This window comes from Panthera tigris, chromosome A3 (genome assembly GCF_018350195.1).
Source record: "Panthera tigris isolate Pti1 chromosome A3, P.tigris_Pti1_mat1.1, whole genome shotgun sequence".
Lineage (NCBI taxonomy): Eukaryota > Metazoa > Chordata > Mammalia > Carnivora > Felidae > Panthera > Panthera tigris.
The window spans coordinates 87,171,514-87,199,492 of NC_056662.1; the positions used below are offsets into that span (position 1 = coordinate 87,171,514).

Below are 27,979 nucleotides of genomic sequence, written 5' to 3' on the forward strand. Positions count from 1 at the left end.
GGGGGAGGGGGGGGGGCCGTAAGGAAAGATGTGGAGAGAGGGCAGCCTGCCAGAAACTGCATGTGGTGGGGAGAACAGGATGAGATGTGGCCTGTGAGAGTGCCTGAGGTTCCAGGGGGAGGAGCTGAGTTCACACCAGCACCTCCCAGATCTGGAAGAGCTCCAGGGCCAGAGACTGGTTTCCCTGTTTACAGTCAACTCCTGCAGGAGAGGAGGGGTGAGGGGAGGGGTGGCCACAGGGGCAGTCTGGTAAGCTCACTCCGGCTCCAGCTGGGCCCGAAGTGTTGCACTCACCACCAGCAGGCTCAGGCACTCGGGTCCGGCCTGCCACCGCGCCATGGCCACGAAGGCAGACGGTAGGCCTGGGGGGCTCCCCAGCGGTGGCTGTGACCTGGGCATAGCCCAAGAGCACATGCAAGCGGTCACCCGAAACTACATCACCCACCCCCGTGTCAGTGAGTACAAATCCCCAGAGGGTGAGGTTGGGGTGGGCTGCTGGGTCCCCAGGCTCTGCTTCTCAGGCTCAGGAAAAGGGGAGGACCGAGACTGAGGAAGACCAAGGGGGCTCTTGGTCCAGCAGAGTGATGTGGTGGACTGCCTGGACGAGGAGTGACCTCTGCAGATGGAGGGATGGGGTCCCCAGCCCAGGCTACCCCAGAGGAGAGGGCAGGGGTGTCCTTGCAGGAACCTCTCGGTCATCACCCTTATCCTGCACTGAGACCCCAAGTTCAGAGAGAGCTCCCAATGGGCCCAAGTGTGTGTTTGTGATGCACGCTCCTGTGTGAATATGTGCGTGTTTGGAGTACGAGCATGTGTACCAGAACATTCAGCATGAGGAAATTATGATCAAGTGTTCTTAGGGAATATGTGTGGCAAGGCCAAGTATGTGCATTTTCAGGATGGAGAAATACATAACACTGTGTGTGTCACGTCAGTGGGCACATGTCATGTGTGCCTTACACGTGTCTGTGTGTATAATGCAGGGGAAGGATGTGTGTGCTCCCCCACTCGGGTGCGGATATGTGTAAATATGTGTGTGACAGCTTGCATGTGTGTATGACCAGAGTGAGGAAATGTGACAGTATATGTGCATGCTTTTACACTCAGACTGAGGGGGAATGTGTGTGTATGTGCACGAGTGTGCGTGCTCATAGGAACAACATGGGTATGCGGTCAGGTGATGTCTTATGTCTGTGTATGTACAGTTGGGGGAGGGTGAGTGCCTGGCATGGCCATGGGTGCTGGATTATTTACCCTTGTAGGCTTCCTAGGTGTGCCCAGATGTCTGGGGCACAGAAAGTGGTGAGGTTCTGAGGACCAGAGGGAGAGCCCCCTCCATCTGTCCTTGCCAAGGTCATTCTCCAATTCTCAGATTCTTAGACAGCCCCACACTGGAGTAAACCGGCCTGGCCAGCACCAGCCAAGCAGAGCCAGAGGCTCTTAACAGGGTGTGTATGGAGAGAAGCTGGCCCTCTCTAGTTACCTAGGCCATAGTGGGAGTGACCTGACGGGGCAGCTGCGCGAGCTGGGTCTGCATTGAATGGAGTTGGCACCCACCCAGAACAGAGCAAGTACAGAGGGGGCAGGTCCAAAGAGGGCAGGTCCGGGGTGCTTAGGAGCAGAGCAGGGCGTGAGCAGGCACCTCCAGAGGCCTGAGGCAGGCACTGAGGGGTGGAGTACATTCCAGCAAGGAGAAACTGAGTGAGACCGGATGTACCAAGGAGGCCCTGCAGGCCCTACGTCTTGGAGGTATGGGGGAGGGCAGAGATCCAGATTCTCCCCTGGGGCAAAGCAGGGGTCATGAAGGCCCAGAAATTTGCAGTGACTGGAGGCCCCCTGGAGTCCAGAGCTCAGGCCTGGAGACCTGAGCCCAGTTGTCTCAAGTTGTCTAACTCTCATCCAGACCCAAGTGATGGCCCACCCCTGCGGGACCCTCCCCCACCATCACTCCCTGCAGTGTGCCCTCCCAGGGACCCTGTGGGTGCAACCTCACCCCAGGGCCTCCTGCAGCCAGTTCCCTCCAGCCATGACCTTATTTAGAGTCAACAAGCCCTGGAGATTTGACCCAGGCTGGAACCCAGGGGTGTCAGCGCCCCCATGCCTGCTTGTGTGTCACTCCATGTGGCCTCCACCCGGGTGAATGTGTCACACCCAACAGCTGACCCAGAGACCAGGGTCTGCAGAGGGGGAGCCCCTCCACCACGACTCTGCTCCCTGTGTTAAAGATGTTCCTGCAGTGACAAAGGCTACCTGTGCTTTTGCTGCATACTAGTGTCCTCACAGGGCACCCCCAGGGGCCAGCCCCAGCCTGACAGCCTCCACCCCTCGGAGCATACTGAGTTCCTCAGGGTGCTTCTGCACCCACAGCCTTCTCTGTTCCCACCTTCCGCCTCTGGGGCCTGAGGGGTTTCCTCTCTGAAGGGTGAGGACCAAAACCTAGAGCTGCTACCCTCAGTTGGCTGGAGGCAGGACTCCTGCCCTGGCCTCCTACCTGAGCACTGTATGCGCTCTGGGCAGGAGAACTTTATGCAGAGACAGAAAGAGCCCAGGAGGAGAGCTGGGGATCCCAGGGGGACAGGGGATGGGGCAGCTGGCTCCCAACTCCAGGGCTTCCTCAGCCAGAGATGGGGTGAGTCCAATAGAAGGCTTCCTGGAGGAGGAAGTGAACCAAACAGGCCTGAGGCATTAAGGGTGATTTCACTGCAGTGGCTGAGGGAATGGGCCAGAAGGGAGGGGGCAGGGTAGAATAAAGTGGGGAGTGAACCCTAGCAATATCCACCCTGGGCAGAAAGGAACTCCTTCTCCTCCTTCAGAGCTAGAACTCTCTTCCTGAGGGGAGGCGGCAGCTTGGGGCTTCATCCATTGTGTGGGGCAAAAGATGCTAGGTGAGGTGGGAGGGAAGGGGGGAGGGGAGTAGTGCGCAGCACGAGCAAAGGACGGATGTCAGGCTGTCAGCCCTGCTGGAGGGACAGAGCCTGGTCAGATGATCACCCAGAGGCTGGAATGCCAAACCACTGAGGCAGGCTTTGCCGCCTGCCTCAGTTTCCTCAACTGAGAGGCCAGGAAGGTCACACTGAGTTTCACCGGGCAGGGTCTTGGGCTGATTCTAAGAAGCCTGGTCTTCCAGCCCCTGCCCTCCCTCCCCTAATCCCTCTGGAGGGGATCAGGGAGGAGGTGCGGGACCTACTGCCCCGGGCTTGCCCCCACCCCCACCTCACGCATGGGCGCCTGGCTCAGCCGGCTCCCAGGACGCTGCAGGTGTGGCTGGGCAGGCCCTAATTAGTGGGCTGCATGGAGCCCCGCTGAGCCTTTGACCGGGAAGGCAGTGGGGAGATGGGGGCAGGGAGGGGCTCCAGGCCTGCGGCCCTAAGTGCAACCCAAAGTGTCAGCTGGGACAATGGAGCAGGGGAGGGGGCAGAGCAGAGGGAGGGAGTGTCTGCAAAGTCTCAGGAAGGCCTATTGAGGGAGTGCCCCTCAGAGGTCTTCTGGGCCAGCCCACTGCCTCCAGCGCTACCCCCACCTTTCACCTCTCCAGGGTTGAAGGGTATGTCCCAAGGCTGGGGGAGTGCCACAGGATGCAGACTGATTTGTGGTGTGCCCCAGGAGAAATCAGCCAACTTCTGGGCCTTAATTTGCCACTGCATTCAATGGACACAATCAGTTGGGGGTGGATGCAAACAAAAGGCCTAGCTTCATGTCAAGGACACTTTGGTTGCTTAGCCACCACCTTGGCGGTGTCCAAACTAGACAGCTTCTAAGAAAAGATATGGTCTAGTCTGACTGGGGAGGCACAGAGTTCTGGTCTGAGGGGAGAGACATGATCCATCTCATTAAGGACTGACAAGCTGGAGAACAGGATGCCTTCTACAGTGGCATGGCTGAGGGCTGTGGCACTTCAGTGGGGAGCAGAGCCAGTAGCTGTCGGAGTCAGTTAAGGGCAGGGCACTGAAGGACGTCAAAAGTCAGGTGATAAACAGAAACGGCCACAGTGGAGTATCTGCAGTGAAAGGTCTAGGCTGTGGAGTGATGGACTCCTCCAGCAAGCATTTGGGAAGTCTACTAGAGCTAGGCCCTAGGGCTCTGGAAATCCAGAAAGGCAGCTTATAGCTGAGGCTGGTGGGATAAGGTAGAGGCTTACAGACCACACGCTGGGCACCCAGCCCAAGGGCCCGGCCAGCAAGCAGCACTTCGTCCTGGCCCCTTGGCTACTCCCTGCCACTCACTGCTGCCCTCCCAAGGTAGAGTTATTGGATGTCCAGGTTAACAGGCTTCCCTCGACAGAAGCTGTGAAATGTAGGGAACCGCTGTGAAGGAAGAGAGGAAGTTGAAAGACCCGTCTCCTAGGTAGAACTGGAAAGTGTTCCCTGGGGCTTTCTGGACCTTGGGCTCCTTCCCCTCCCACACTCTCACCTCCCATCCAGCCTACCCACTCTGCATCTTGCTTCTGCCATCTCAGCCCTTTTGGCTTGTCTGGTATTTTCTCTATAGCGCCAGCAAGAGGCTTGTCCCAGTGCTTTTTAAAATGAGGCTCTGATCCAGTGTACCTGGTCCTGTGGGGCGGCCTAGAGAGAAACCAGGTTGGAGAGTGCAAGGAGAGGGTGGAAGGTGGAGAAAGGAAGTCAGCAATGGAGCCCGACTTGCCAGAAGTTGGGCTGTGAAGGGCAGCAGCTTTGGAAGGACTGGGGCAGAGGGAGGGTTTTAAGATGGGAGATACCAGAGTTGCATGATGGAAGGGGCACAGAGAAGGAGGCACTGGCCTTTGGCCCTAGGGAGTAGTCATCTCTGGGGTCTGGGCCTCAGGACCAGGAGAGGCTGGCCTAGAGGGAAGGTTGGATACCTCCTCTATGGGAACTCGGAGGAAGCTGAAGGAGTTCCCCTGCTCCAGGCCCAAGCCCTAGAAGAATGGATCTTCTGGCGCCTCTTGTTCTTGAGTTTTCCTAACAGCCCATAAGCTCAGAAGAGCCTTGCAAATATCCCCGCAAGGATCACCTTGCCCAGTCATCATCCTAGCCCATGCCCTGGTGAAAGGAATGCAGATCAGACAAAAACAGGGGGATGATCACTGAGCCCCATACTGGGGAAGGTGTGAGCTGGGGGCATTTAGTTTCCCTTGGTGTGGGGTGACTTGGCACCAGACTTGTATGAAAGCATGAGGGCTGGAAGCCTATGTGGTTTGACGGGAAGCAAGAGGTGGGGTCCCAGCCCCAGCTCTGCCACAAGCATGTTGGGTGACCCTGGCGTAGGTTTTCACCCTTCTGGACCCCATTCTCCTCCCCTTTTGAAAAGAGGCTTAGACCACTCTCTTCCCTTTGATGTCCTTCCAGTGAGTGACTCAGTGACCTCACGGACACTCTGGCCATCCTGCCATGCCACAGTCTCCGTGGTCTCATTCGTGCTTCACAGGGACCCCAGGGAAGAGCTATGTCTCCCAGGTTGTAGTTGAGGGAGAGTCCCAGGATCTCTCAGCCAGCCCCTAGCAGAACCAAGATAGGCTTCCTGTCTGCCAGTCCATGGCTTTCCTATTGGGGTCCCCAACACTGGAGTTTGGGGCTCCCCAACACTGGAGTTAGAGGTTCCCTGTAAGCTGAGCTCATTTCCCCATTTGTGGATCTCTCCAGCCACTAGGGCTGGGACATTCTACTTCTTCCTCTTTCCTTGTCACTCTCTCCCCTCTCCCACAGGCACCCAGGGAGCCCAGGTTGTCCAGGAAGGAACTCTGGCTGGTTTTTCTCACCCATGCATGCACAAGCCCCCACCCCTCACACACCCAGACATGCGCACATGCACCATGCTCAATGAGTGTCAGGTGATAGAGGGAAGTGTGGTCCTGGTGGGGGGCAGGGAGGGCAATTCTCTACCCATTTCTAGCTGGGGACCAGAAGCTTTTGGAAAATGTTGTGGGTCAGAGATGTAAGATGGGGGCTGAGGCCATAGGGGAAGCAGCTTCAAGATAAGAAAGACCTCTTCGTAGTTGAGAGGGGAGGGGAGGATTCTGAAGGGCCTCTGCCCTTGCCCTGGCCCTCCCCCCAGCCTCCTGCAGGTGTCCAAGCCAGCAGGGAGCCCTGCGGGCAGGGGCATGACCCTTACAGCAATGGTGGCTGGCCCTGTCACAGCTAATGACCCTGACAGCCCAGACTGGGAAGGGGGTGGGGGTGGTGCATACAGGGAGAGAAAGCAGAAGATGCTTCTGTGTGTGTGTGTGTGTGTGTGTGTGTGTGTGTGTGTGTGTGTGTGTCTGGGTGTGAGACCTCACCTACCTCCACTCCTCCCCCAGCCTACAGGACAGTGTGCAGCGTCAATGGGCCCTTGGTGGTGCTGGACCAGGTCAAGGTAAGATTCTTCCATATCTTCCCAGGCACCAAGGCCAAATCCCAGGGCTCCCCAGCCCCGGGTGCAGATCTCTTCTAAATTGCCCTACCTCTAGCTGTCCGCCATGGGCCCATCTGTCCCTTCTAATTCCCTGTCCCCCATCCCACACTCTTCCTCCCCAGCTGTCTCCCCCACCACCCTGGGTTTCCCTTCCTGCCTTTTCAGTGTCCCCCTCTGCCCGCTCTGGGCCCTCAGAGACCACTCTTTACCGCCAAGGGCCTGGGGGATCTGGGCTATTGTGCCTCTTTCTACAACGGTGGAATGGTTGTACTGAACTTCCTCACAAAGCTGGACTCTTCCACCTGCTGCTCCCGTGGGTCTTCTTTTAAAAGGAAGAGAAGGCAGAAGAGCCATGCCAGCTAACTTTTCTCCAGAGCTCAAGGTTTTCAGAGGCTTTTGGACTATCTTAGCCTGGGAACCAGCAGCGCGGGTGGGAAGTGAAGCGGGCCTCACGGAAGGAGATGGGATGTGGGCTCCTTTGTGTCCCCTGGGGCACCGCAGGACCAGGGCAGACTGACGGCATTTTGAGTTTGGGGCTGGGGATTCTTAAGGCATAAAGGGCCCTGCAAAGGTGCCAGATCACTCTGCTGTCCCCCTTCCACCCAACAGTTCCACCTCTCAGGCTCCCGCCAGACACCACCCTCCCCAGCCTGGAAATCTGGGGCCACCCTTGATCCCTCCCTTCCTGGACCCCATCTGTCAGTATCAGTGATCTATCAGCAACCTCCTACCCCACTGCTCCCTGATTATAGCCATGGTCTCTGGATCCCCAGCCTGGTGCCCTGCCATCCTCCATGCTGCCCCCCTGCAGCATTGACCCCTTTTCTCCCCTGCTTCAAACTCACCTAGCACGCACAGCACCTTCACCTTATAGGCCCCATGTTCTGTAAGGGTCCCTCCACACTTTTCCACTCTCATGACGCATCCTCTCCTTCCCCGATGCCCACTGTGCCACTACTTGGAAACCCACCCTGCCTCTGCACGGAGCTGCCTTTTGATGTCTCTAGGCCTTTGCTCCTACTTTTCCCTCTGCCTCTCCAACTACCTTTCCTCCATACCCTTTCTTCCTCTGACTCCTCCCCAAGGCTAGCTGAGAGGTCACTTCTTCTGGGAGTTTCACCCAGGCCCCTGGACAATGAGCCTGTCCCTCCTCTCCCTCTTCTGTACTGTCTTGTTGGCAACATCCATCAAGGCATCGATCGGATCACCACCTGGCCACATGTCTCCTCCCTGCCCCCACAATGTCTCTCCTATTGGATATTACTCTTGAGCCCCCAGAGTCCCATACCACACTTTTACTGAACACCCAGTCCATTGTAGGTGTTCAGTTTGTTCAGAGGAAGGGTGAGTAAGTGAATAAGATGAATGAATGAGTAAGTGTTAGAATGACTAAACCAGACCCTCTTGTTTCTGGAAACCAGATCCCAAGTTCATAGAGACCTTACTGTCTGACCCACTAGTGCTGGGGATGCCCTGGGAGGAAGTGTGATGGAGTGGTTATGCATGTATGCAGGGGGCTCACAAGGTCTGATTCAGACCTCTTCTGTTTTCACCTCAGCTCCATCTAGCTACCTCCTACTAGCTACCTGACAACCCTAGATTGGCAGCATCAGCACAGAACTCGTTAGAAATGCAGGTTCTGGGGCTCCTACCCCGGACCAACAGAATCAGGAACTCTAGAGAGCTGGGGAGATACAGAAGTCAGACTTTAAAAGCCCTCCAGGTGATGTGATGCTTCCTGAAGTTTGAGAAGCAGCTGTTTAGGTTTTCAAATCCTAGTTTCCTCATCTAATATAGAAGAGAGTTGTTGTGAGGATCAAATCAGATAAATGTATTTTTACTATTCCTCCTTGAGAACAGCTAGCGTTAGCTCTGCCTGGAAGACAGAAATGCTAATATGCTGGAGTAAACAGCTGGTGCCATCTGCCGCCCCCGCTCATAGTATGGAGAGTCAGTACCTATGACATCCACTTTCCTAACTATAAAATGGGGCTAGACTGGGAAATGAGATAGACCCCCAGACCCATGGTTCTGCGATTATTGGATGCATCTCTCTCATAGAACAGAATAACTGGGTGATGGAGATACCCAGGAAACCCTGGACTTGCAGAGGGCAGGAAAAGAAGCAGTAACGTGTAGTCTCTTAAGTTCAAGAGGCGGAGAAGACAGCTTTCCGTACTCCTCTCTGCGGCCCCACATCCCTATCCCCAGGCTAGAGTTGCTAGGGTAAAATACCCCAATTCATCCTCTACAGCGCCACCTTCTGCCCAAATTGAATCATACCCGCAATTAGGCCTCCCACTTCCATCCTTCCGAAATGGAAAAATTCTTGGGGGAAAACTTTTGTGTAGATCAGAGGTTCTGAGCCCAGGCAATAAGGGACTCAAAATCGTATGCAAACCTTTGAAGCTGGGTATTCGTGTGTCTGTACATTTTTCTAGGGACAGTTTCCATGATTTCATCTGATTTTTGGAGGTCTGAGTGTAGAGCATAAAATGTTAAAGCCTAAACCCCTGAGTGTAGAGTGTAAAAATGACTCCTCCAGATTATTAAACAGGCCCAATATGACAAACAATTACACAAGAGTTTCACAGGCATTAAAGAGGAGTCTGGTTAGCTGACGTCCACCTGCCTGGGATATATTAGAGAGATTTCACTTGAGCAGTGGTTTTTAAACTAGAGCATGCATGAGAATCCCCTGGAAGAACCCAGAGTTATGATTCATCAGTCTGAGGCTGGGGCCCAGGAATCTGCATTTCTGACAAGCTCCCAAGCTGCTGCTGCTCGCCTGGGGCCCACACTTGAAGATCCCCTACTCTACAAGATCTTCCGACTGCCGTATTTTGAGAAACAGCAGTCCTTACTGAGACTTGGAGAAAGCTCTCCCCTTATCCACCAGACTTGGCTCCAAGTGTCTGTGGCCACTTCCAAACTTTTAAAAGAAAAAGCTTTCAGAAGTATGTGTATCAGCTCTGAAGACAGTTTCCGAAGAGGGGCTCCAAATTGCCCTGGGCATTGGCAGAGAGAGAGGCCTTGGAGGCCAGGGCTTCCCTGTACAAGTCCTGCCAGGCTTGCCAAGAACTTCCCAGTCCTCCGAGTGTGTAGAGCAGCTCCCCTCTGCCCCCCCCCTCCCCCCGGCTGGCTGAGAACTCAGTGAAGCACAGAAGGTTGTACTGAACCATCCCCACCCTCTGCGGTCCTCCTAGTAACCAAGAATGGGAGGTGAGAGGATCAGGCTCTGAAATGGGGCTCCTTTGAGTATAAACTCATTGTTGCATCCTGGAATTCTCCCCCTGCACTCCCTGTCCCAACTGGCTATGGGCATCCCTGCCCCAAATAACTCACGCACGCACACACAGAGCCTAGTATTCTCTTCCTAAAGGATTCCAAACTATACACCCTCCATGACTGGGTGTGATGGTTCTGACAGTTCTTTCAGGCATCTGACTGTAATCTCTCTGCTATTTAAAGTTCATTTCCTCTGATTTCACCTCTCAGGGACACACAGGGCGCCACCTCCTCCACTCTCCTTTCCTTCCGCCCTCCGTCCCCCACATAAACCCACATGAAAAATGATGGCTTTTTATCACCCGGCTGCCTGGTTTCTATTGGGCCCATGGTCTGATTTCTTTGGGGCCCAACCTGGCCTGTGCTCTGTCCAGCAGTTTTCCTCCTGAGGTTAACAGCCCACCATGCAAGGAGGCCAGTGGCTGCGTCAGGTGGACAGGCCAAGAGCGGCAGAGGAATGCCCCGACTTTTTTAAAACTTCTTTCCGCGGGGGACTTCCGGCCCTTGCTCTTGGGCCCCCTCTTGTGGTTGATGAGCCAAAGACCGCTAGACGTGAGCTGCCCCGCCGACCTCAGCGCATTCCTCCTGGGGGGAGCCCTGCTCTCTCAGCAACCCCACTCAGAGGGGCTGGTTTAGGGGGCAACGGAGGTCGCCTTCCTGGCATCCTTTTCACAGGACAAGGAGGGACCCAAGCTGGAGCTTCCTCCAGTGACTTGTCAGAACTGCAAACCCTCCTGTCTCAGGTTTGACGCCCCCCCCTCCTCCCTCGCAGGGATGCACCCTGTCACACCCCACTGGGAAATTGAGTCATAAACCCCTCCTCCCAGACACTTAAGGTCACTATTTTGGGTAGAGCGGGGATTTGGTGATAGTAATGATGGTGGTAACCAGTCGCACTGTACTTGAACATCCCAAATTTTTATCACATTTTAATTACCAAAAAAAAAAAAAAAATGCTCCTTATTACTAGTGAAACAAAAGACACGCAAATTTAACTATTTGTCCCTAACCTCCTTCCTCCCAGCCTCTTGAGACAGCCACTATAAAGATCCTGCTGTAAAGGGGCAAATAGATAGTATGTTAGAGGTTTACATTGGTGTTAGTCTCTTAAAACATATCAAGGATTCCCTCCATGTCAGTAGTTGCCCATTTTATTCATTCTTCTCAAGAGCAACATAGTAGGCGATAACATGGATGTACTGTGGTTTATTCAATGGTTCCATTTTTTTTAATGGTTCCATTATTGATAGACATTCAGTGTGTTACCAGGCTTTGCTATTGCAAATGGTACAGCAAAATAGAGCCCCTTTACACTAGTGCCTTTATTGCTATAAGATAGATCCTCCGGAATGAAGTTGCTGGTTCAAAGTGTATATTGCTTTTAAAATAGATTTCAGGGGCGCCTGGGTGGCGCAGTCGGTTAAGCGTCCGACTTCAGCCAGGTCACGATCTCGCGGTCCGTGAGTTCGAGCCCCGCGTCAGGCTCTGGGCTGATGGCTCGGAGCCTGGAGCCTGTTTCCGATTCTGTGTCTCCCTCTCTCTCTGCCCCTCCCCCGTTCATGCTCTGTCTCTCTCTGTCCCAGAAATAAATTAAAAAACGTTGAAAAAAAAAATAAATAAATAAAATAGATTTCAAATAGATATTGATGATTTGGGGCAACATTGCTAGCCCGGCAATGTTAAACAACCGTGTGTTAAAGGACCCACCCTCCAGCATCCTTGCCAGCCCTGAATATGTTCTTTCCTGGAATTTTGTCTATCTAATTGATGAAAACTAGTACCTTCCTGTTTTTATTTACATTTGAGGATCTTTTTATAAGTTTGGATTTTACTTTGTCCTCTGTGAAATCTTCCTACATACTGAGGTGTACATTTTGAGCTGTGGGTGCTCCTTTTTTATTGTTCACGTTTGTTTTTGGTATTTTGCCATGCAGACATTTCAAATGTTTGTACAATCAAATATGTCTATTTTTGCATTTATGGCTTCTGGATTCCATACCTTGCTTAAAGACATCTCTCTTATCCAGCTTTTCTAGGAAAGCTGAGAAAAGGAAAGAAGAAAAACTCTTCTGGTTTTCTGTTTGTTTTAGCTTTGTATTTAAAGGTTTTATATGCCTGAATGTATTTGTGTTTATGACGTGGGTATCTTCTAAGTCGATACCCAGTTACGTTAGCACCCTTTGGTCAACAGATTTTGGTTTTCCCCATGAAGTAATATACCGCATTTGTTCTATAACAGTTTCATAAAATCTGGGATCTGTTTCTGGACTCTAATCTCTCCCACTTCTCTGTCTGCTTCACACCAACACTTAACCATTTGACTTTAGCAGTTTTAGAACACGTTTTAATATCTGATACATCAAATCCTCCACCTTGACGATTTTTGGATATTCTCAGACACTTATGAATTTTAAGATGTTTATTAAGTTCCAGAAGAAACAGCAATTTGCTGGAAATGCATTTAATTTCTATGCTTTTGAAAAGGATTTATATTTTTATGACAGTAAGTCATTCTGTCTTGGAAAACACTATTGTTCTCCATTTGTTCAGGGCTTGCTTTATATCCTCAGTAAGATTTTATTATTTTCTTGTACCTTTCTTGTTAAATTTTTTTCCAGATATTGTATGGCTTTGGGCCCTATTGTGAATGGATGTTTTTCCTAATTTCCTCTTTCATTTATGGCTGGAATAGAAAAAAAAAAAAGAGTTGTTGTTCTTTTTTTTTAAATCAGTGTATAGGTGACACACAGTGGTACAAGAGATGGATTTTTATATATTTATCCTGTATACAACCAACTTCTTTTATTAATTCTGGGCATTTTTTGTTTTGTTTTTTAAGTAGAGCCTCTTGGGTTTTTCTAGGTATACAGTATCATCTGCAAATGAAGGGAATTATGTCTGCTTTTCTATTGGCAGACTTTAATTTTACTTGTGATTTTGAAGCAATTTCAAATTTATAAAAAGGGGCAAAAATAAAAATAGTGCAAGGAACATGCATACGGCCAATTGTTAACACTTTATTCCATTTGTTGTATCTTCTGCTCTGAGTGTGTGTATGTGTGTGTGCATAATTTTTTCCTAGGTCTTTTAAGGGTAAGTCATCCCCCAAAACTCCAGCATTTATTTCCAAAGAATATGGATATTCTCTTACATAACAACAGTAATTATCAATATCTGAAATTTACACTGATACTTTTACCTAATCTACATCTATATTCCAGTTTATCAGCTGACCTAATAAAGTCTTTTATAGCATTTTTTCCCCTCCAGCAGGGGATCCAGCCTCATCATGTCTGTTTAGCCTTCTGTAATCTGGAACATGTTCACAGCCTTTCTTTGACATTTCTGAAGAATACAATCTCCTCTCACTACCTTTAATAAATAAATAAATAAATAAATAAATAAATAAATAAATAAAGCATTTTCTATTTATGTTTATTGGTATACTTTTTCTTTTTTCTTTTTTGGTCTTATTGTATAAACTACAATTTCCAAAACACATTAAGTAACAATGGTGATACAGACATCTCTGTGTGTTATTGATTTTATTAGAAATAAAAATGGATTTAGCATTTCACCATTTAGAAGCTTATTGAAGTTGGTTTTGTAAATAGTCTAGTGTTCAAGGAGTTGCCTTCCATTCCTGTCCTACACAGGATTGTATAAGAAACGCTGCCAAATTTTATCAAAAGCTTCTGTGGTTTCTATTTACATAATTCTGTAGCATTTCTCTTATAATTCATACGTACAAACTCCCTATTATGAATTATATTGTCAAATGTTGAGATTGCCAGAAGTTGATTGATCTAGGCTTGCATTCTTTTAATAAACCCTATTTGGTCAAACTTGTTTGTTTATTTAATACACTATTTGATTTCACTGGCTAATAGTTTATTTATAACCTCTGCATCTATAAGAGAAATTGGTCTATGGGTTTTTGGGGGGTCCTATCTTTACTGGATTTGGGGTTGGGGGAGTTTTCTATTTTAGGTTTTGTTTCCTTCTAATGTTTATTTTCTGTTCCTCTTATTATTTTGGCTAGTTCTTCCAGTGTAATGCTGAATAGAATGATGATAGCAGGCATTATTGTTTTGCTCCTAATTTTAAAGGGAATGTTTTATACATTATATCAGAGTATGGTATTTTCTGTAAGTGTTTTGTGGATGCTTTTTGGAGTTAAGGAATTTCCCTTTTATTCTCTGTTTTCAGAGAGTTTTGTTCTTTAATCATAGATATCATGATTCCCTAATCATCAAAATTTTTTAATCAGGGATAGTTTTTTTTAAGCTTTTTCTAGAATGTTTTCAGATGATCACAGGTTTTTTTAAAAATCTTTCAATCCATTAATAAGGTAAATTACATTATTATATTTCTAATATTAGACTAACCTTGAATTCCTAGAATAATTCCAACGTGGTCTTTTTAATTTTTATTTGTGTGTATGTGTGTATGTATTTGCCTTCATTTTTTGTTTTTTAATATTTTTCTTTTATCATTTGGTTTGTAACTCGACCTTTTTTATGCTTTTATGGATTTGATTTGTAAGTATTTTGTTCAGGACTTTTTCATCTATATTCATATGTGAGATTGTGTATAATTTTCTCATATTTATATTATTTTGTATCAAGGTTATCCTTGCCCCATAAATTAATTAAAGACCATCTCTTTTCCATTAGTCTTTTTTTTAATATGAAATTTATTGGCAAATTGGTTTCTATACAACACCCAGTGCTCATCCCAACAGGTGCCCTTCTCAATGTCCATCATCCACTTTCCCCTCCCTCCCACCCTCCCATCAACCCTCAGTTTATTCTCAGTTTTTAAGAGTCTCTTATGGTTTGCCTCCCTCCCTCTCTAACTTTTTTTTTTCTCTTCCCCTTCCCCATGGTCTTCTGTTAAGTTTATCAAGAGCCACATAAGAGTGAAAACATGGTATCTGTTTTTCTCTGTATGACGTATTTCACTTAGCATAACACTCTCCAGTTCCATCCATGTTGCTACAAAAGGCCATATTTCATTCTTTCCCATTGCCGAGTAGTATTACATTGTATATATAAACCACAACTTCTTTATCCATTTGTCAGTTAATGGACATTTAAGCTCTTTCTATAATTTAGCTATTGTTGAAAGTGCTGCTATAAACATTGGGGTACAAGTGCCCCTATGCATCAGCACTCCTGTATCCCTTGGGTAAATTCCTAGCAGTGCTATTGCTGGGTCATAGGGTAGATCTATTTTTAATTTTTTGAGGAACCTCCAAACTGTTTTCCAGAGCGGCTGCACCAGTTTGCATTCCCACCAACAGTGCAAGAAGGTTCCCGTTTCTCCACATCCTTGCCAGCGTCTATAGTCTCCTGATTTGTTCATTTTAGCCACTCTGACTGGCGTGAGGTGGTATCTCAGTGTGGTTTTGATTTGTATTTCCCTCATGAGGAGTGACGTTGAGCATCTTTTCGTGTGCCTGTTGGCCATCTGGATGTCTTCTTTAGAGAAGTGTCTATTCATGTCTTCTGCCCATTTCTTCACTGGATTATTTGTTTTTCGGGTGTGAAATTTGGTGAGTTCTTTATAGATTTTTGATACTAGCCCTTTGTCCGATATGTCATTTTCAAATATCTTTTCCCATTCTGTCAGTTGCCTTTTAGTTTTGTTGATTGTTTCCTTTGCAGTGCAGACGCTTTTTATCTTCATGAGGTCCCAATAGTTTATTTTTGCTTTTAATTCCCTTGCCTTTGGAGATGTGTCAAGTAAGAAATTGCTGAGGCTGAGGTCAGAGAGGTTTTTTCCTGCTTTCTCGTCTAGGGTTTTGATGGTTTCCTGTCTCACATTTAGGTCCTTCATCCATTTTTAATTTTTGTGACTGGTGTAAGAAAGTGGTCTAGTTTCATTCTTATGCATGTTGCTGTCCAGTTCCCCCAGCACCATTTGTTAAAGAAACTGTCTTTTTTCCATTGGATATTCTTTCCTGCTTTGTCAAAGATTAGTTGGCCATACATTTGTGGGTCTAATCCTGGAGTCTCCATTCTATTCCATTGGTCTATATGTCTGTTTTTGTGCCAATACCATGTTGTCTTGATGATTACAGCTTTGTAGTACAGGCTAAAGTCTGGGATTGTGATGCCTCCCACTTTGGTCTTCTTCAATATTATTTTGGCTATTCAGGGTCTTTTATGGTTCCATACAAATTTTAGGATTGCTTGTTCTAGCTTCGAGAAGAATGCTGGTGCAATTTTGACTGGGATTGCATTGAATGTGTAGATTGCTTTGGGTAGTGTTGACATTTTAACAATATTTATTCTTCCAATCCATGAGCACAGAATGTTTTTCCATTTCTTTGTATCTTTTTCAATTTCCTTCATAAGCTTTCTATAGTTTTCAGCATACAGATCTTTTACATCTTTGGTTAGGTTTATTCCTATGTACTTTATGATTCTTGGTGCAGTTGTGAATGGGATCAGTTTCTTTATTTGTCTTTCTATTGCTTCATTATTAGTGTATAAGAATGCAACTGGTTTTTGTACATTAATTTTGTATCCTGCAACTTTTCTGAATTCATGTATCAGTTATCCATTACTTTTGATGAGCTCAAGTAAATTTCAAATTATTTGTTCTTTGATTGTCAGAACTCACTTGTAAAACTCTCTGGGACTGGTGTTTTCTTTGTGGAAAGATTTTACCTATGCAGTATCTTAAAAATTGTAGGACTATTCCAGCTTTCTGTTTAGTTTTTGATTGGTTTTGGTTTGAGTTGTATTCTTTTGGGACTTTATCCATTTCATCTAAGTTCCGAACTGTATTGCATAAAGTTGTTTATAATTCTTTTTTGTTACTTTTTAATATTATCAGATAGCTAGTTTTGGCTTTTTTATTCCAATAATTATTTATGTCTTTACCCTTTTCTTAATGAGTGTTGCTAGAGATTTGTCTAGTTTTTTTTTTTTTTTAATGTTTATTTATTTTTGAGAGAGAGACAGAGCATGAGCCAGGGAGGGGCAGAGAGAGGGAGACACAGAATCTGAAGCAAGCTCTAGGCTCTGAGCTGTCAGCACAGGGCCCGATGCGGGGCTTGAACCCACAAACTGTGAGATCATGACCTGAGCTGAAATCAGACGCTTAACCAACTGAGCTACCCAGGCGCCCCTAGAGATTTGTCTATTTTATGAGGCTTTTCAAAGAACCAATTTGGATTTTGATCTTCCTTGTTATATATTTGTTCTCTGTATTAATGATTTCTGCCCTTCTAATATTTTTTACTATATTGTTTAAGGATTTTCTTTTAATTCCATTTAGTTAACATACAGTGTTATATTAGTTTCAGGTGTACAACTAGTGATTCAACAATTCTGTACCTCAGCCGGTGCTCATCACAAGTGTCCTCCCTAATCCCCATTCCCTATTTCACCCATCCCCCCACCCTACTTTATTGGGGGTTTTAATGCTGTTCTTTTTTCTAACTTTTCATGTTGCATACTCTTAAACTTCCTCATTTTTTTTTCTTTTTTAATGTAAGCATTCAAAGCTTAAATGCATCACAGATGTTGATATATAGTTTTTCATTATTAGTGCAAAATATGTTCTAATTCTACATTCTCTATATTAGGTGTTTAAATTTCCAAATATATGTTTTTTCTAACTATCTTTTTATTATTGATTTCAAACTTATTTTGATTATGGTCAGAAAACATGGTACAGCTTGATTTATTCTATAGGTCATGACATGAAGTTATACCCTTTTTCATTCTTTTCTATTTCATTTATCATTTAAGTTTTTATTTCCTCTGATATCCAAAGGAGTTATTTAGAGGAGTACATTAACTTCTAGGAACACTGTGGGGAGCGGGGATAAAAAAAATATCATATTTTTATCATTTATCTTTATCAAATTACTATTATGGGGGTGCCTGGGTGGCTCAGTTGGTTAAGCATCTGATTTCTGCTCAGGTCATGATCTCGTGGTTCATGAGTTCAAGCCCCCACATCTGGCTCTGCACTGACAGTGCAGAGCCTGCTTGGGATATTCTCTCTCTCTCTGCCCCTGTCCCACTTGTGCTAGTTCTCTCTCTCTTTCTCAAAATAAATAAATAAACTTAAAAAAAAAAAAGATTATGATTATGACTTACTCCCTGAAGTAAATCAACCACCTGGGAAGCAAGGTGAGGGAGCCTGAAGGATGTTATGCATTCTCTCCAGTACCTCCCCAGAAAGAAAGTGCAAGTACAGGTACAGGGCTTAGCTCTCTTGGTGCTGACAGCCAGTGTCAGTGGGGAGGGTCTGCTCTCTCAGCCCAGACTCCTTGGCCCAGCTCATAGCCTCTTCTAGATGTGGGGAAAGACCAGGAACCTGGTTTCCTGAGCATGTGCAGACTGCAGAGCTCAGGATTCCCTTGGGGCAGACCTCCACCTGCCTGACCTGCTGCCTATGGTCCTGGAGGGACAGCCTAATCATTTTTTAATTAAATTATAATTCACATATCATAACCTTCATTCTTTTAAAGTGCACAGTTCAGTGGCTTTTCGTATATACACAGAGTTATGCAACCATCACGACTACTTGATCGCAGAACATTTTCATCTCCTCCAAAAGAACACCTGTACCTGTTAGTCATCACCCCCAATCCTCTCTCCGTCCAGCCCCCAGCAACCCCTAATCTTTCTATCTTCATGGATTTGGCTATTTCAGACACTTCGTATCAATGGAATCATGTAAGACGTGGCCTGTCGTGTCTGGCTTCTCTTAGCATGTTTCAAGGCTCATCTATGTTGCAGCATGTTATCCTATTTCATTCCTTTTTAAGGCTGAATAATATTCCATGCTACAGATACACCATCTTTTGTTTAACCATTCATCAGTTTGTGGACATTTGGGTTGTTTTCACTTTAGGGCTATTATGAATAATGAGGCTACTTGATTATGAACACTTATATGCTTTCATGCACAAGTTTCTGTGTGGTCATGTGTTTTCATTCCTCTTGGGTTTAATACCTGGGAGTGTAATTGCTGGCTCATCCAGTATCTCTGTATTTAACCTTTCGAGGAAGTGCTAGATTGTGTTCCAAAGTGGTGGCAACATTTTACATTCCCACCAGCAGTGTCCGAGGGTTCCAAATTCTGCACACCCTCAACAACACTCATGATCATCTGTCTTTTTTATTACAGCCACATTCGTGAGTGTGAAGTGGCATCTCATTGGTCTGCATTTCTTTAGTGGCTAATGACGTTGAGCATCAACATGTGCTTATGTGCTTACTGTTTGTTTGCATATCTTCTTCAGAGAAATATGTATTTAGATCTTTTGCCCATTTTTTAAGGTAGGGTATTTGTATTTTTACTTTTGAGTTGTAAGAGTTCTTTATATATTCTAGATATTAGCCTGGTTCTTTTTAAACTGACAAGAAAAGATACTACACTTGATCATAGCCAAAAGAGAAGTGATTGCCTCATTCTTTTTATTTCTGAATGCTGTGAGGATGACATGTGAATCAGCCCCAGCCCCATAGCTAGGGAAAGACTGCCACTGGCACAAGGGGACACCTGGCAGCCCAGGAGAGCACTGTGCCAGTGTTTTCACCATTAGTCCCCAGGGGCAGAAACAACTGTCCATGGGACCTGAACAGTCGTAATAACTACTACATTTTACAGAGCTGTTACAAGGTGCCGGGCACCAGCTAATGACTTTACACATATCACTTTCTCTCCGTACAAGCTCTTTGAAGTAGGTATTATTATCATCCCCATTTGAAAGATGAGGCTCAGAGACATTAAGGAACTTCCACAAGGTCACACAGCTTCTAAGCATCAGAGCTTCAATTCTAACCCTGGTCTCCCAGCTCTAAAGTTGACACCCCTACCCGTCCAGGTACACTGACTCCCAGACAGAATTCAAACGTTGCACTTCCCAGCCTCTCAAGCTCACTTCCAAGAGGGGAGATAGAAGCTTGAGACAGGGTCAGGGAGGGATGGGGGGAGACAGGGACTTCACCTCTGGTCTCACCATTGCTCTGGTCTCATGTCTGCTCTCCTCTCCTGCTAGTTTGCCCAGTACGCTGAGATTGTCAACTTCACCCTCCCTGATGGGACTCAGAGAAGCGGGCAGGTGCTTGAGGTGTCAGGGACCAAGGCAATTGTTCAGGTAAGTGGTGTCAGTGCCATGTTGGCTGAATAAATGAACAGACCCAAAGTTCCTGACTATCTTATAAGCTCTGAAGGCAAAAAAAAAGTCCTATTTTCCCAGAGTGTCTTGCCTAGAGCTGGGTTCCAAGGGAGCATAGAATGGAAGGCCCCATTGTCCCCAGCAAGCCCCTTATTAGAGTAACCTCTTGTCCCGTAGGTGTTTGAAGGAACCTCTGGGATCGATGCCCAGAAGACCACCTGCGAATTCACAGGGGACATCCTACGGACTCCAGTGTCAGAGGACATGCTAGGTAAGGGTGGGGGTGAGGTGGGATGGGGAGCTCCTGCGTCCTCCCAGCCTAGCTTCCCTAACCACACACTTAGCACTGCATAGCCATTGACTCTTTGCATGTCTGCCTCCCTGTGAGTTTGTAGAGGTCAGAGGTTTTGTCCTCTCTTTGACCCCCAGCTCCAGCTCAGGGCTGGACATGCAGCAGATGTCCAGTAAATGAGGAAGGCAGTTTCAACAAACTGGAGGCACAGTAGGTAACCATCTATTTGTGGTTAGGCTGAAACAGAGTGCACATCCTCCAACTTTCTCCCAAGATCTGCCACACCTGGACCTCTCCTCTTTCCAGCCCTAAAACCCTCCATTAGAGTCATTTCCTGGGCCAAGGCCTCAGCTGTAAAGATTTCTAGGCAAGGAGGGAAGATCCCCAAGGAAACAGTCACTGTAGCCAGCTCTCTGGGGATAACGGAGGGTTGAGGGGAGAGGGACATGTAAGAGGCAGGTGGGAGCCGGTGATGGTGTGGATGGTGAGCAGCAGTGAGGGAGACGTGAGGCTGGCCCTAAGCATCTCCCAACATCCTCCCCCACCCTCAGGTCGGGTTTTCAATGGCTCCGGTAAGCCCATTGACAAGGGGCCAGTGGTCATGGCAGAGGACTTCCTGGACATCAATGGTGAGTGACCAGAGAGGCTCTGGACAGCTTTCAGGAGCCAGCTTCCAACCACCTTCCCCACCCCTAGCCATCACCTTTGCCACCTTGCCCTTGGAAGTTCTGCACCAGACACAGGCCAGGGGCAATTGGCCAGGGCTCACCTCCAAAGGCTGGTCAGACTACCAGGCAGATCAGGTGTGCTCTGAGCACTGTAGAGGCCTGTCTGTCCCCAAATCTGCCACAGAGCCTGAGATACTGCCGTAAGCCCTTCATATCCAGTTCCTTTAAATGCCATCATCATGTGCAAAGTTCCATGTGTGCCCCAGGACCATCACTCTCCTGCCTTCCAGTTCCCTGTCCCCACCCCTCAGAGCTGCCTGGGGTGGCTTGCAGAAGCAAACACAGCCCCTTCCCGGTGGGAGGCCCTCCTGAGTCCTCCAATCCTGTCAGTTCTGAGGACAAGATGGAGGCCCACAGAGGTCTGTGGCTGGCCCCAAACCACTCAGCAAGTCAGAGGCAGAGCGGAGCAAACACATCCACTCAGACAGCTCCCCAGGTCATCCTCAGTTCCTTCGTGCCCCACAAAACACCTGCTCAGCCTGGACTCCTCCCACCTGCCTGCCGCTTCCAATGTGCCAGGTAGTGCTATCCAAGGGAGTACTGAACTGTGGCTATTTAAATACGAATTAATTCAAATGGAATCAACTTTCATTTCAAAACCACATCTCATGCTCCCAATGCCACATGTGGCTAGGGCTAGTGTAACTGGGCAGTGTAGTTACAGTACATTTTCATCACCACAGAAAATTCTGTCAAATAGTGCTGCTCTGGAGTCTGGAGCAGGGTTGGGGGAGGGCAGGGAGGGACTTGAGCCCTTGAGCATGGGTCCATGATCGTCCTCTCCCAGGCCAGCCCATCAACCCCCATGACCGCATCTACCCTGAAGAGATGATTCAGACGGGCATCTCTCCCATCGATGTCATGAATAGCATTGCCCGTGGTCAAAAGATCCCTATCTTCTCAGCAGCCGGGCTCCCCCACAATGAGGTGAGGCCTGCGGGGTCCTGCGGACATGACCAAGAGGAAGGGATGAGGCAGAGGCCAGGGCTGGTGGGCCAGTGAGGACGGTCTCCTGTGTCAAGCAGTCAGGGACCAGCCAAGCAGGGGTCTTCGCCATCCAGACTGGCAGTTGTCCTCTGGCAGCTCATGGACTTGGAGCTGCATAGGCCTCCTCATTGTCCCCAAGCAGGTCTTCAAGCCTCGACCCTGGGAAAGGCTGTAGGGCCTGGGGTAGCCCTTTCGCCTTTCTGCCCTGGGATCCCTCCTGCCAAAGGCCTTGGCAGGAGGATGGATTGGAAATTGCTCCATCCATCATCCTCAGTGGTGCTGAGTGGGCTGGACTCTGGGTCTGGGCTCTGACTCTGACGTTCTTCCTCCCAATCCACTCCACCCCAGATTGCCGCCCAGATCTGCCGCCAGGCTGGGCTGGTGAAGAAGTCCAAGGCTGTGCTGGATTATCACGATGACAACTTTGCCATTGTCTTTGCAGCCATGGGGGTAAGAGGAGCTGGGCAGATTGGCAAGTTCTGGCAGCCTTGTCTCCCTTGGACCCTGGCTCTGTCTGATCTGATGAGGGAGGCATAATCCTTCTCCCTGAGAAGCTGTCAGAGTCCAGGCCTGTCTGGTGGGAGAGGCAAAAGCATGACTGAAGGTGGGCTCAGTGACTAGGACAGTGTGTCCCTCAAGCCATCCCAAAGGACATGGCAGCTATAAGATGAGCCCAGGATGACCTGGAGGAGGGAGAAGCCAGGGAATTTGGGGAGACAAGACACCTTCAGAGAGGGGATATGATGGGGCCCTCAGAGGGCCAGAGGAGGGTTTTAGCAGGGGAGCAGCTGGCTAAGTAAGGGGTTGGGATGGCACTGAGCAGAGCTCAACCTGAAGAAATCTGAACTCTTTGGGAACCTGATGAGATCCCAAAGATGAGAGCAACCCAGCCCCTGCCTTCTCAAGTTCAGGGTCATCCCAGGAACTGGTAGCCAGTCAGTCAATAGGCTTTACTGAGAAGAGATGGGAGGGGCCAGGGCCCCTGCCCTTAGGCTGCAGGGACCCCTCTCCAGCCCTCCCTGCTGTGTGTCCAGGTGAACATGGAGACAGCCAGGTTCTTCAAGTCCGACTTCGAGCAGAACGGTACCATGGGGAACGTCTGCCTCTTCCTGAACTTGGCCAACGACCCCACGTGAGCCATCCCCTGGTACCCAGACTGCCTTCAGGCAGCAGGCCCCGTCCCCTCCCAAAATCCAGAGTACCAGGGCTCAGAAGTATCCCAGAACCACAGCCATTGGCCCAACCCCTGGTTGTGCAGAGGGGAAAACTGAGGCTCGGTAAGGGGTAGGGACAGCCCACAATCCTGCCTGCCACCTGCAGTCCTCTGTCCTTCCTATAGTCTGCATCCAGCCACTGTCCCAAGTCAGGGCTCTTCATCCTTGCACCACCACCAAAGTCCCCACTATAGACAGATTTCCCTAAACGCTTTGTTTGCAAAAACTGCTATTTGTTAATTTTTTTTATTTGAGTATAGTTGACATATACTGTCATGTTAGTTTTAGGTGTGCAACATTGTGACTGAATTTCTCTATAGGGTATGCTGTGCTCACAAGTGTAGCTGCCATCTGTCCCCAAGCAACATCGTTACCATACCATTGACTATATTCCCTCTGCTGTGCCTTTCATCCCTGTGACTTATTCACTCCATAACTGGAAGCCTGGATCTCCCGCTCCCCTTCACCCATTTCACCCATCTCCCCACCCCTTCCCTCCAGCGACCATTTGTTTATTCTCTGTATGTATAGGTCTGATTCTGCTTTTTTGTTTGTTTATTCATCTGGAAAAACTGCTATTTTTAAAGTTTAGGAAATGTGAGTTTAAATCAGTAGGTCAGGTGGATGAAGAAAAAACATCTAAGCTGTCCTGGGTACTGAAGGTATTCCTAAAAGTAAGTAACAGAATTCTGGAGGCCAGGATGATGTCACCAGAGGAAAGGCCCACAGGCTCAGAGCTTGAGGACTGAGGGTACCTGGAGTCAGAGGAAGGGATTCAGGAGAGCTCCAAGTGGAAGGGAGCTGCCAAGCGGGCAGGGCAAGTGTACAGAGCACGCCCACTACGTGTGCTCTGGAGTAGTGAGGGGAACCTTACAGAAAGAATCCAGAGGGTGCCCCAGCTGAGCCAAGTGCAGGGGGATGAGGGGGCAGGGGAGGCTGGGGAAGAGAGAGCTACAGCAGGAGCCCTGCCCCTGCCTAGCTCTGATGGGCCAGAGCCCCTAATTTTCGGGCCCGCAGGGACAGGGTGCTGTCACCCTTGCCAGACACTCCCGGCCCTGCCTGTCCCACTCTCACCCAACTCTCTGCCTGTCCCAGGCTCCCTACCCCTTCCTACCTTGAACAGGAAGGAGGAGTGTCAGGATCGGCAGACTGTCCACCCCCAAGAACCATAGCCGTGACCTGGGGGCTGGGAGCGGAGGCTCATCTTGTCCACTCCTCTGCTGCTATGCACGGTTCCCTTTCCACTCAGCACTGGGGCTAAACGGACCTCTGAGCTCTCTAAACACTGGCTGTACCTCCAGGATCGAGCGGATCATCACCCCACGCCTGGCACTGACCACTGCTGAATTTCTCGCCTACCAGTGTGAGAAGCACGTGCTGGTCCTACTGACCGACATGAGTTCCTATGCAGAGGCCTTGCGGGAGGTGAGGCAGCTGGTGAAGGGTGTCAGGGTCACGCCTGCCTCTCCCTGGTCCCTACACCCCAAAGCTCTCCTACCCAGGCCTGCCCCTATTCCATTTCTCATAGTCACTGAACCTCCCACTCTCCCTTCCTTGTATTAGCCTCTTGCCCCCTTCCTTACCCCGGTGACACTGATATCGCAGGTCTCCGCTGCCAGAGAGGAGGTGCCCGGGCGCCGAGGTTTCCCAGGATACATGTACACAGACCTGGCCACCATCTATGAGCGGGCAGGCCGTGTGGAGGGCCGGGGAGGATCCATCACTCAGATCCCCATCCTCACCATGCCCAATGATGGTGAGCCTCTTCACTGCCCAATACCCTCTGCAGCCCTACTGCCCTCCTTTCCCACTGGGATGCTTAAAGGGCTCACGGTTTTTTGCATAGATGTGCAGTAGCTCTGTTCATCCATCAAGGAGTTCACTCTCTTTTCCTCGCCTCCACATACCCCATCACTCCCATGAGAGGAACAGAACCCACGTGGCCCTGATTGGGTGGAGATGTGGGCCGTGTCTACACTGAGACCAGTGCATTTCTTTGCAGACATCACCCACCCAATCCCAGACCTGACGGGCTTCATCACAGAGGGACAGATCTACGTGGATAGACAGCTTCATAACAGACAGGTATTGTCCCCTCCCTACCCACCTAGTGCTCTCCTCACCACCCCCAGAGACACTGGCTGTCTGATGCCCCATCACCTGCCGTGCTTGATTTCTCTGTGAATTAGGAGGGGCCAGGCAAGGCTAACTCCAAAGAGGAGATGACCCGGGAAGACTGTGTGGTTCACAGACACAAGACAAGTCTGGCTAGAATCCAGCCTACCTGACTGGAACCTTGAGAAAATAATCTTTCTGATCCTAGGTTTCCTTACCTATAAAATAGAAATAATAGTATTTATCACACAGTGGAGTGCGTGGCAGCATGTAGAAAGCATCCAGCAGATAGTAGATACTAAATGAATACCACTTCTCTTTCCTTTCCGGTAATTTGCTTTGGTGAACAAAACACTGGGTAACTGACACAAGTAGATGGTGAATAATGTGCTAACAGGTGAGAAAATGTGTCTGTCCCATCTGAGGTTAAAGGCAACCCCTGTGACTTTTTCCTCTTTGCTTAGTAGGTTCCTTCTTTGCAGCTATTAACTAATAAGCTTTAACCCGGTTTTTGTCCAAATAACCAAAAGTTTTTAAGTAGTGACTTTCATTACCTAATGTCATGTCATCTCCGCCCTCCACCCTCCTGTCCAGGAGCACACCTATAGACACCCGCATCCCAAGCCCTAAAATCTGTGGGCCATAAAGGAGGACAGGGTATGAGCAGCCCACCTCTCTGTCAGATGAGTGAGGACCAGTCTCTTAAGATTCTCAGGGGGAAGAGAGACAAGTAGGGGTAGGAAGGAAAGGAAAGTTTGGACCCTGCCTTTTGCCACTCGCTTCTTTTGCTCCCCTAGATCTATCCCCCCATCAATGTGCTCCCTTCCCTGTCGAGGCTAATGAAGTCCGCCATTGGGGAGGGCATGACGAGAAAGGACCATGGAGATGTCTCCAACCAACTGGTAAGAAGGAGAGGGCCCAGGGGCTGGCGGGTAAGTTAGTTTCAGAAGCTGGAGGTTTGTGCCGGTACCCGGACCACGAGCTTTTCTCTGGCAAAATCCCTCCCTCTTTGGGGTCCCCACACAGCCAAACTGGGGGCCATTGGACTTCTGTGATATGCCTGCGGTGACCGATGGACCGTCCCTCCCCCCTTCACCCAGTATGCTTGCTATGCCATCGGGAAGGATGTGCAGGCCATGAAGGCGGTGGTGGGGGAGGAGGCGCTCACTTCCGAGGACCTGCTCTACCTGGAATTCCTGCAGAAGTTCGAGAAGAACTTCATCAACCAGGGTGAGGCGCATTGGGGGTGGTCAGGCAGTAACTCCCTTACCTGGCTGCGTATGCACGCACGCACGCACATGCACACACTCCTACTCTGTCCCTAGGTCCCTACGAGAACCGCTCCGTGTTTGAGTCCTTGGACCTGGGCTGGAAGCTGTTGCGCATCTTCCCCAAGGAGATGCTGAAGCGCATCCCGCAGAGCGTGTTGGATGAGTTCTACTCCCGCGAGGGGGCGCCGCAGGACCCCGCGTCAGACACAGCGCTCTAGCCCTGCCCACAGTCAGACCCCAGACTGTGTCCTGGGACCCCTGCTATACCCGTTCTACGCACGCCTCGAGTTCCACACACCCAACCAACCGCTTGAGTGCTCACGGTCCGCACCCCGCCCACTCCCACGCTTCATCCCTCTGCCTGGAGTCCCTGCACTGGGCAAGAACAAAAGGTTGTTAAGCCTGTATCAAGCACTTGAGAATCACCTAGAGAACTTTGCAAAATACCAAGGCCCAGGCTCCAAACCAGATCAATTAATACAAATCTGTAGGCAGAAGTCCTCTGCATCAGTATTTTTCCCCCAGGTACAGCCAGATGGCAACCACTGGTATAGAGATGGCAAGATAACCCAAGGAAGGATAATTAAGGTTGACACACTCTCTAACCCCAACACATACATAGGGCTTGCTGTCATTCTTAGGATCCTAGCACCCCAGAAACAACAGCCCACAGAATCCCCCAACTGCCAGGACCTCCTCAAGCTTTGTCCCTGCAACGCATTGTCACTTTATCTTAATTTGTTCATTAGAAGCCAGTTGTTAAGGCCCCACCTGGGGAAGGTATCCAGTAGAATTTGCTGGTTCTTGAGGTGCATAGGAGGGGTGCTGACGCCTTTGGACCACTGGGGTTGGGAAGGCAAGTGGGCTACCAGAAGAGGTTTCCCTGGAATGAGGGAGAGCTGCTTCAGGGTGGAGAATCTGCATTTTTGTCCCTCCCTGTAGGTCTCTGTGGTCTTGGGAGAAACTGCGGCCCCCTTCTTAGATTTCTCTGGGGGAAATACCAGGAATGATGTGGCACAGAGGGAAGAAGGTAGTCAGAAGTGGGTGGTATGGTCGGGTATATCTACATTTGACCCTGGGGCCTCAGTAAACCTCTGATAAGCTTGGGGTCATTCCCCCCTGAGAAGGGATGGAATGTGGATATGGTTCAGTAACACTCAACAGTGACTCAAGCGACACCGATGGCCTGACTGCCATGTATTGTAAAAACTTAAAAAGGCAAACTGAGGAAAACATTGACAGCAAAATATGTATAAAGGGTTACTATGTTAATAGGTTTTACAAATCAGTAAGAAACACTTTTAGGACCTTCAAAGAACAATGTGAATAAACAGATGATTCCCAGAAGAGAAAAACAGTGATGATTATTTAACTCTTGGTAGTAATCAGGAAGTCAAATAAGAACATTCCCACTACCAAATTAACAAATGTTTATTTAAAGTCATACTATTCAGTGCTGGTGATGATGGTTCAAGTATTTGCTTTTAATAATAGCAAATTCATAGATAGCTGGCCCAGTCTCACTGCTCCAATTCCCTCCCTCCTTGTTTGGAAGGTAGTATTAT

At 48.6% G+C, this 27,979-nt stretch overlaps 1 protein-coding gene across 1 annotated transcript; it reads left to right on the forward strand.

Moving 5' to 3' along the window:
- The first annotated feature begins 40 nt into the window (after positions 1-40).
- Positions 41-27,955, forward strand: ATP6V1B1 (ATPase H+ transporting V1 subunit B1). Its single transcript, XM_007083420.3, has 14 exons — positions 41-455; positions 6,275-6,330; positions 19,688-19,786; positions 19,985-20,078; positions 20,651-20,728; positions 21,615-21,754; positions 22,163-22,264; positions 22,849-22,946; positions 24,330-24,453; positions 24,634-24,784; positions 25,031-25,113; positions 25,941-26,045; positions 26,244-26,373; positions 26,469-27,955. The coding sequence occupies exons 1-14, from the start codon at positions 338-340 to the stop codon at positions 26,630-26,632; spliced, it is 1,542 nt and encodes a 513-aa protein (XP_007083482.1). The 5' UTR covers positions 41-337; the 3' UTR covers positions 26,633-27,955.
- The last annotated feature ends 24 nt before the right edge of the window (positions 27,956-27,979 follow it).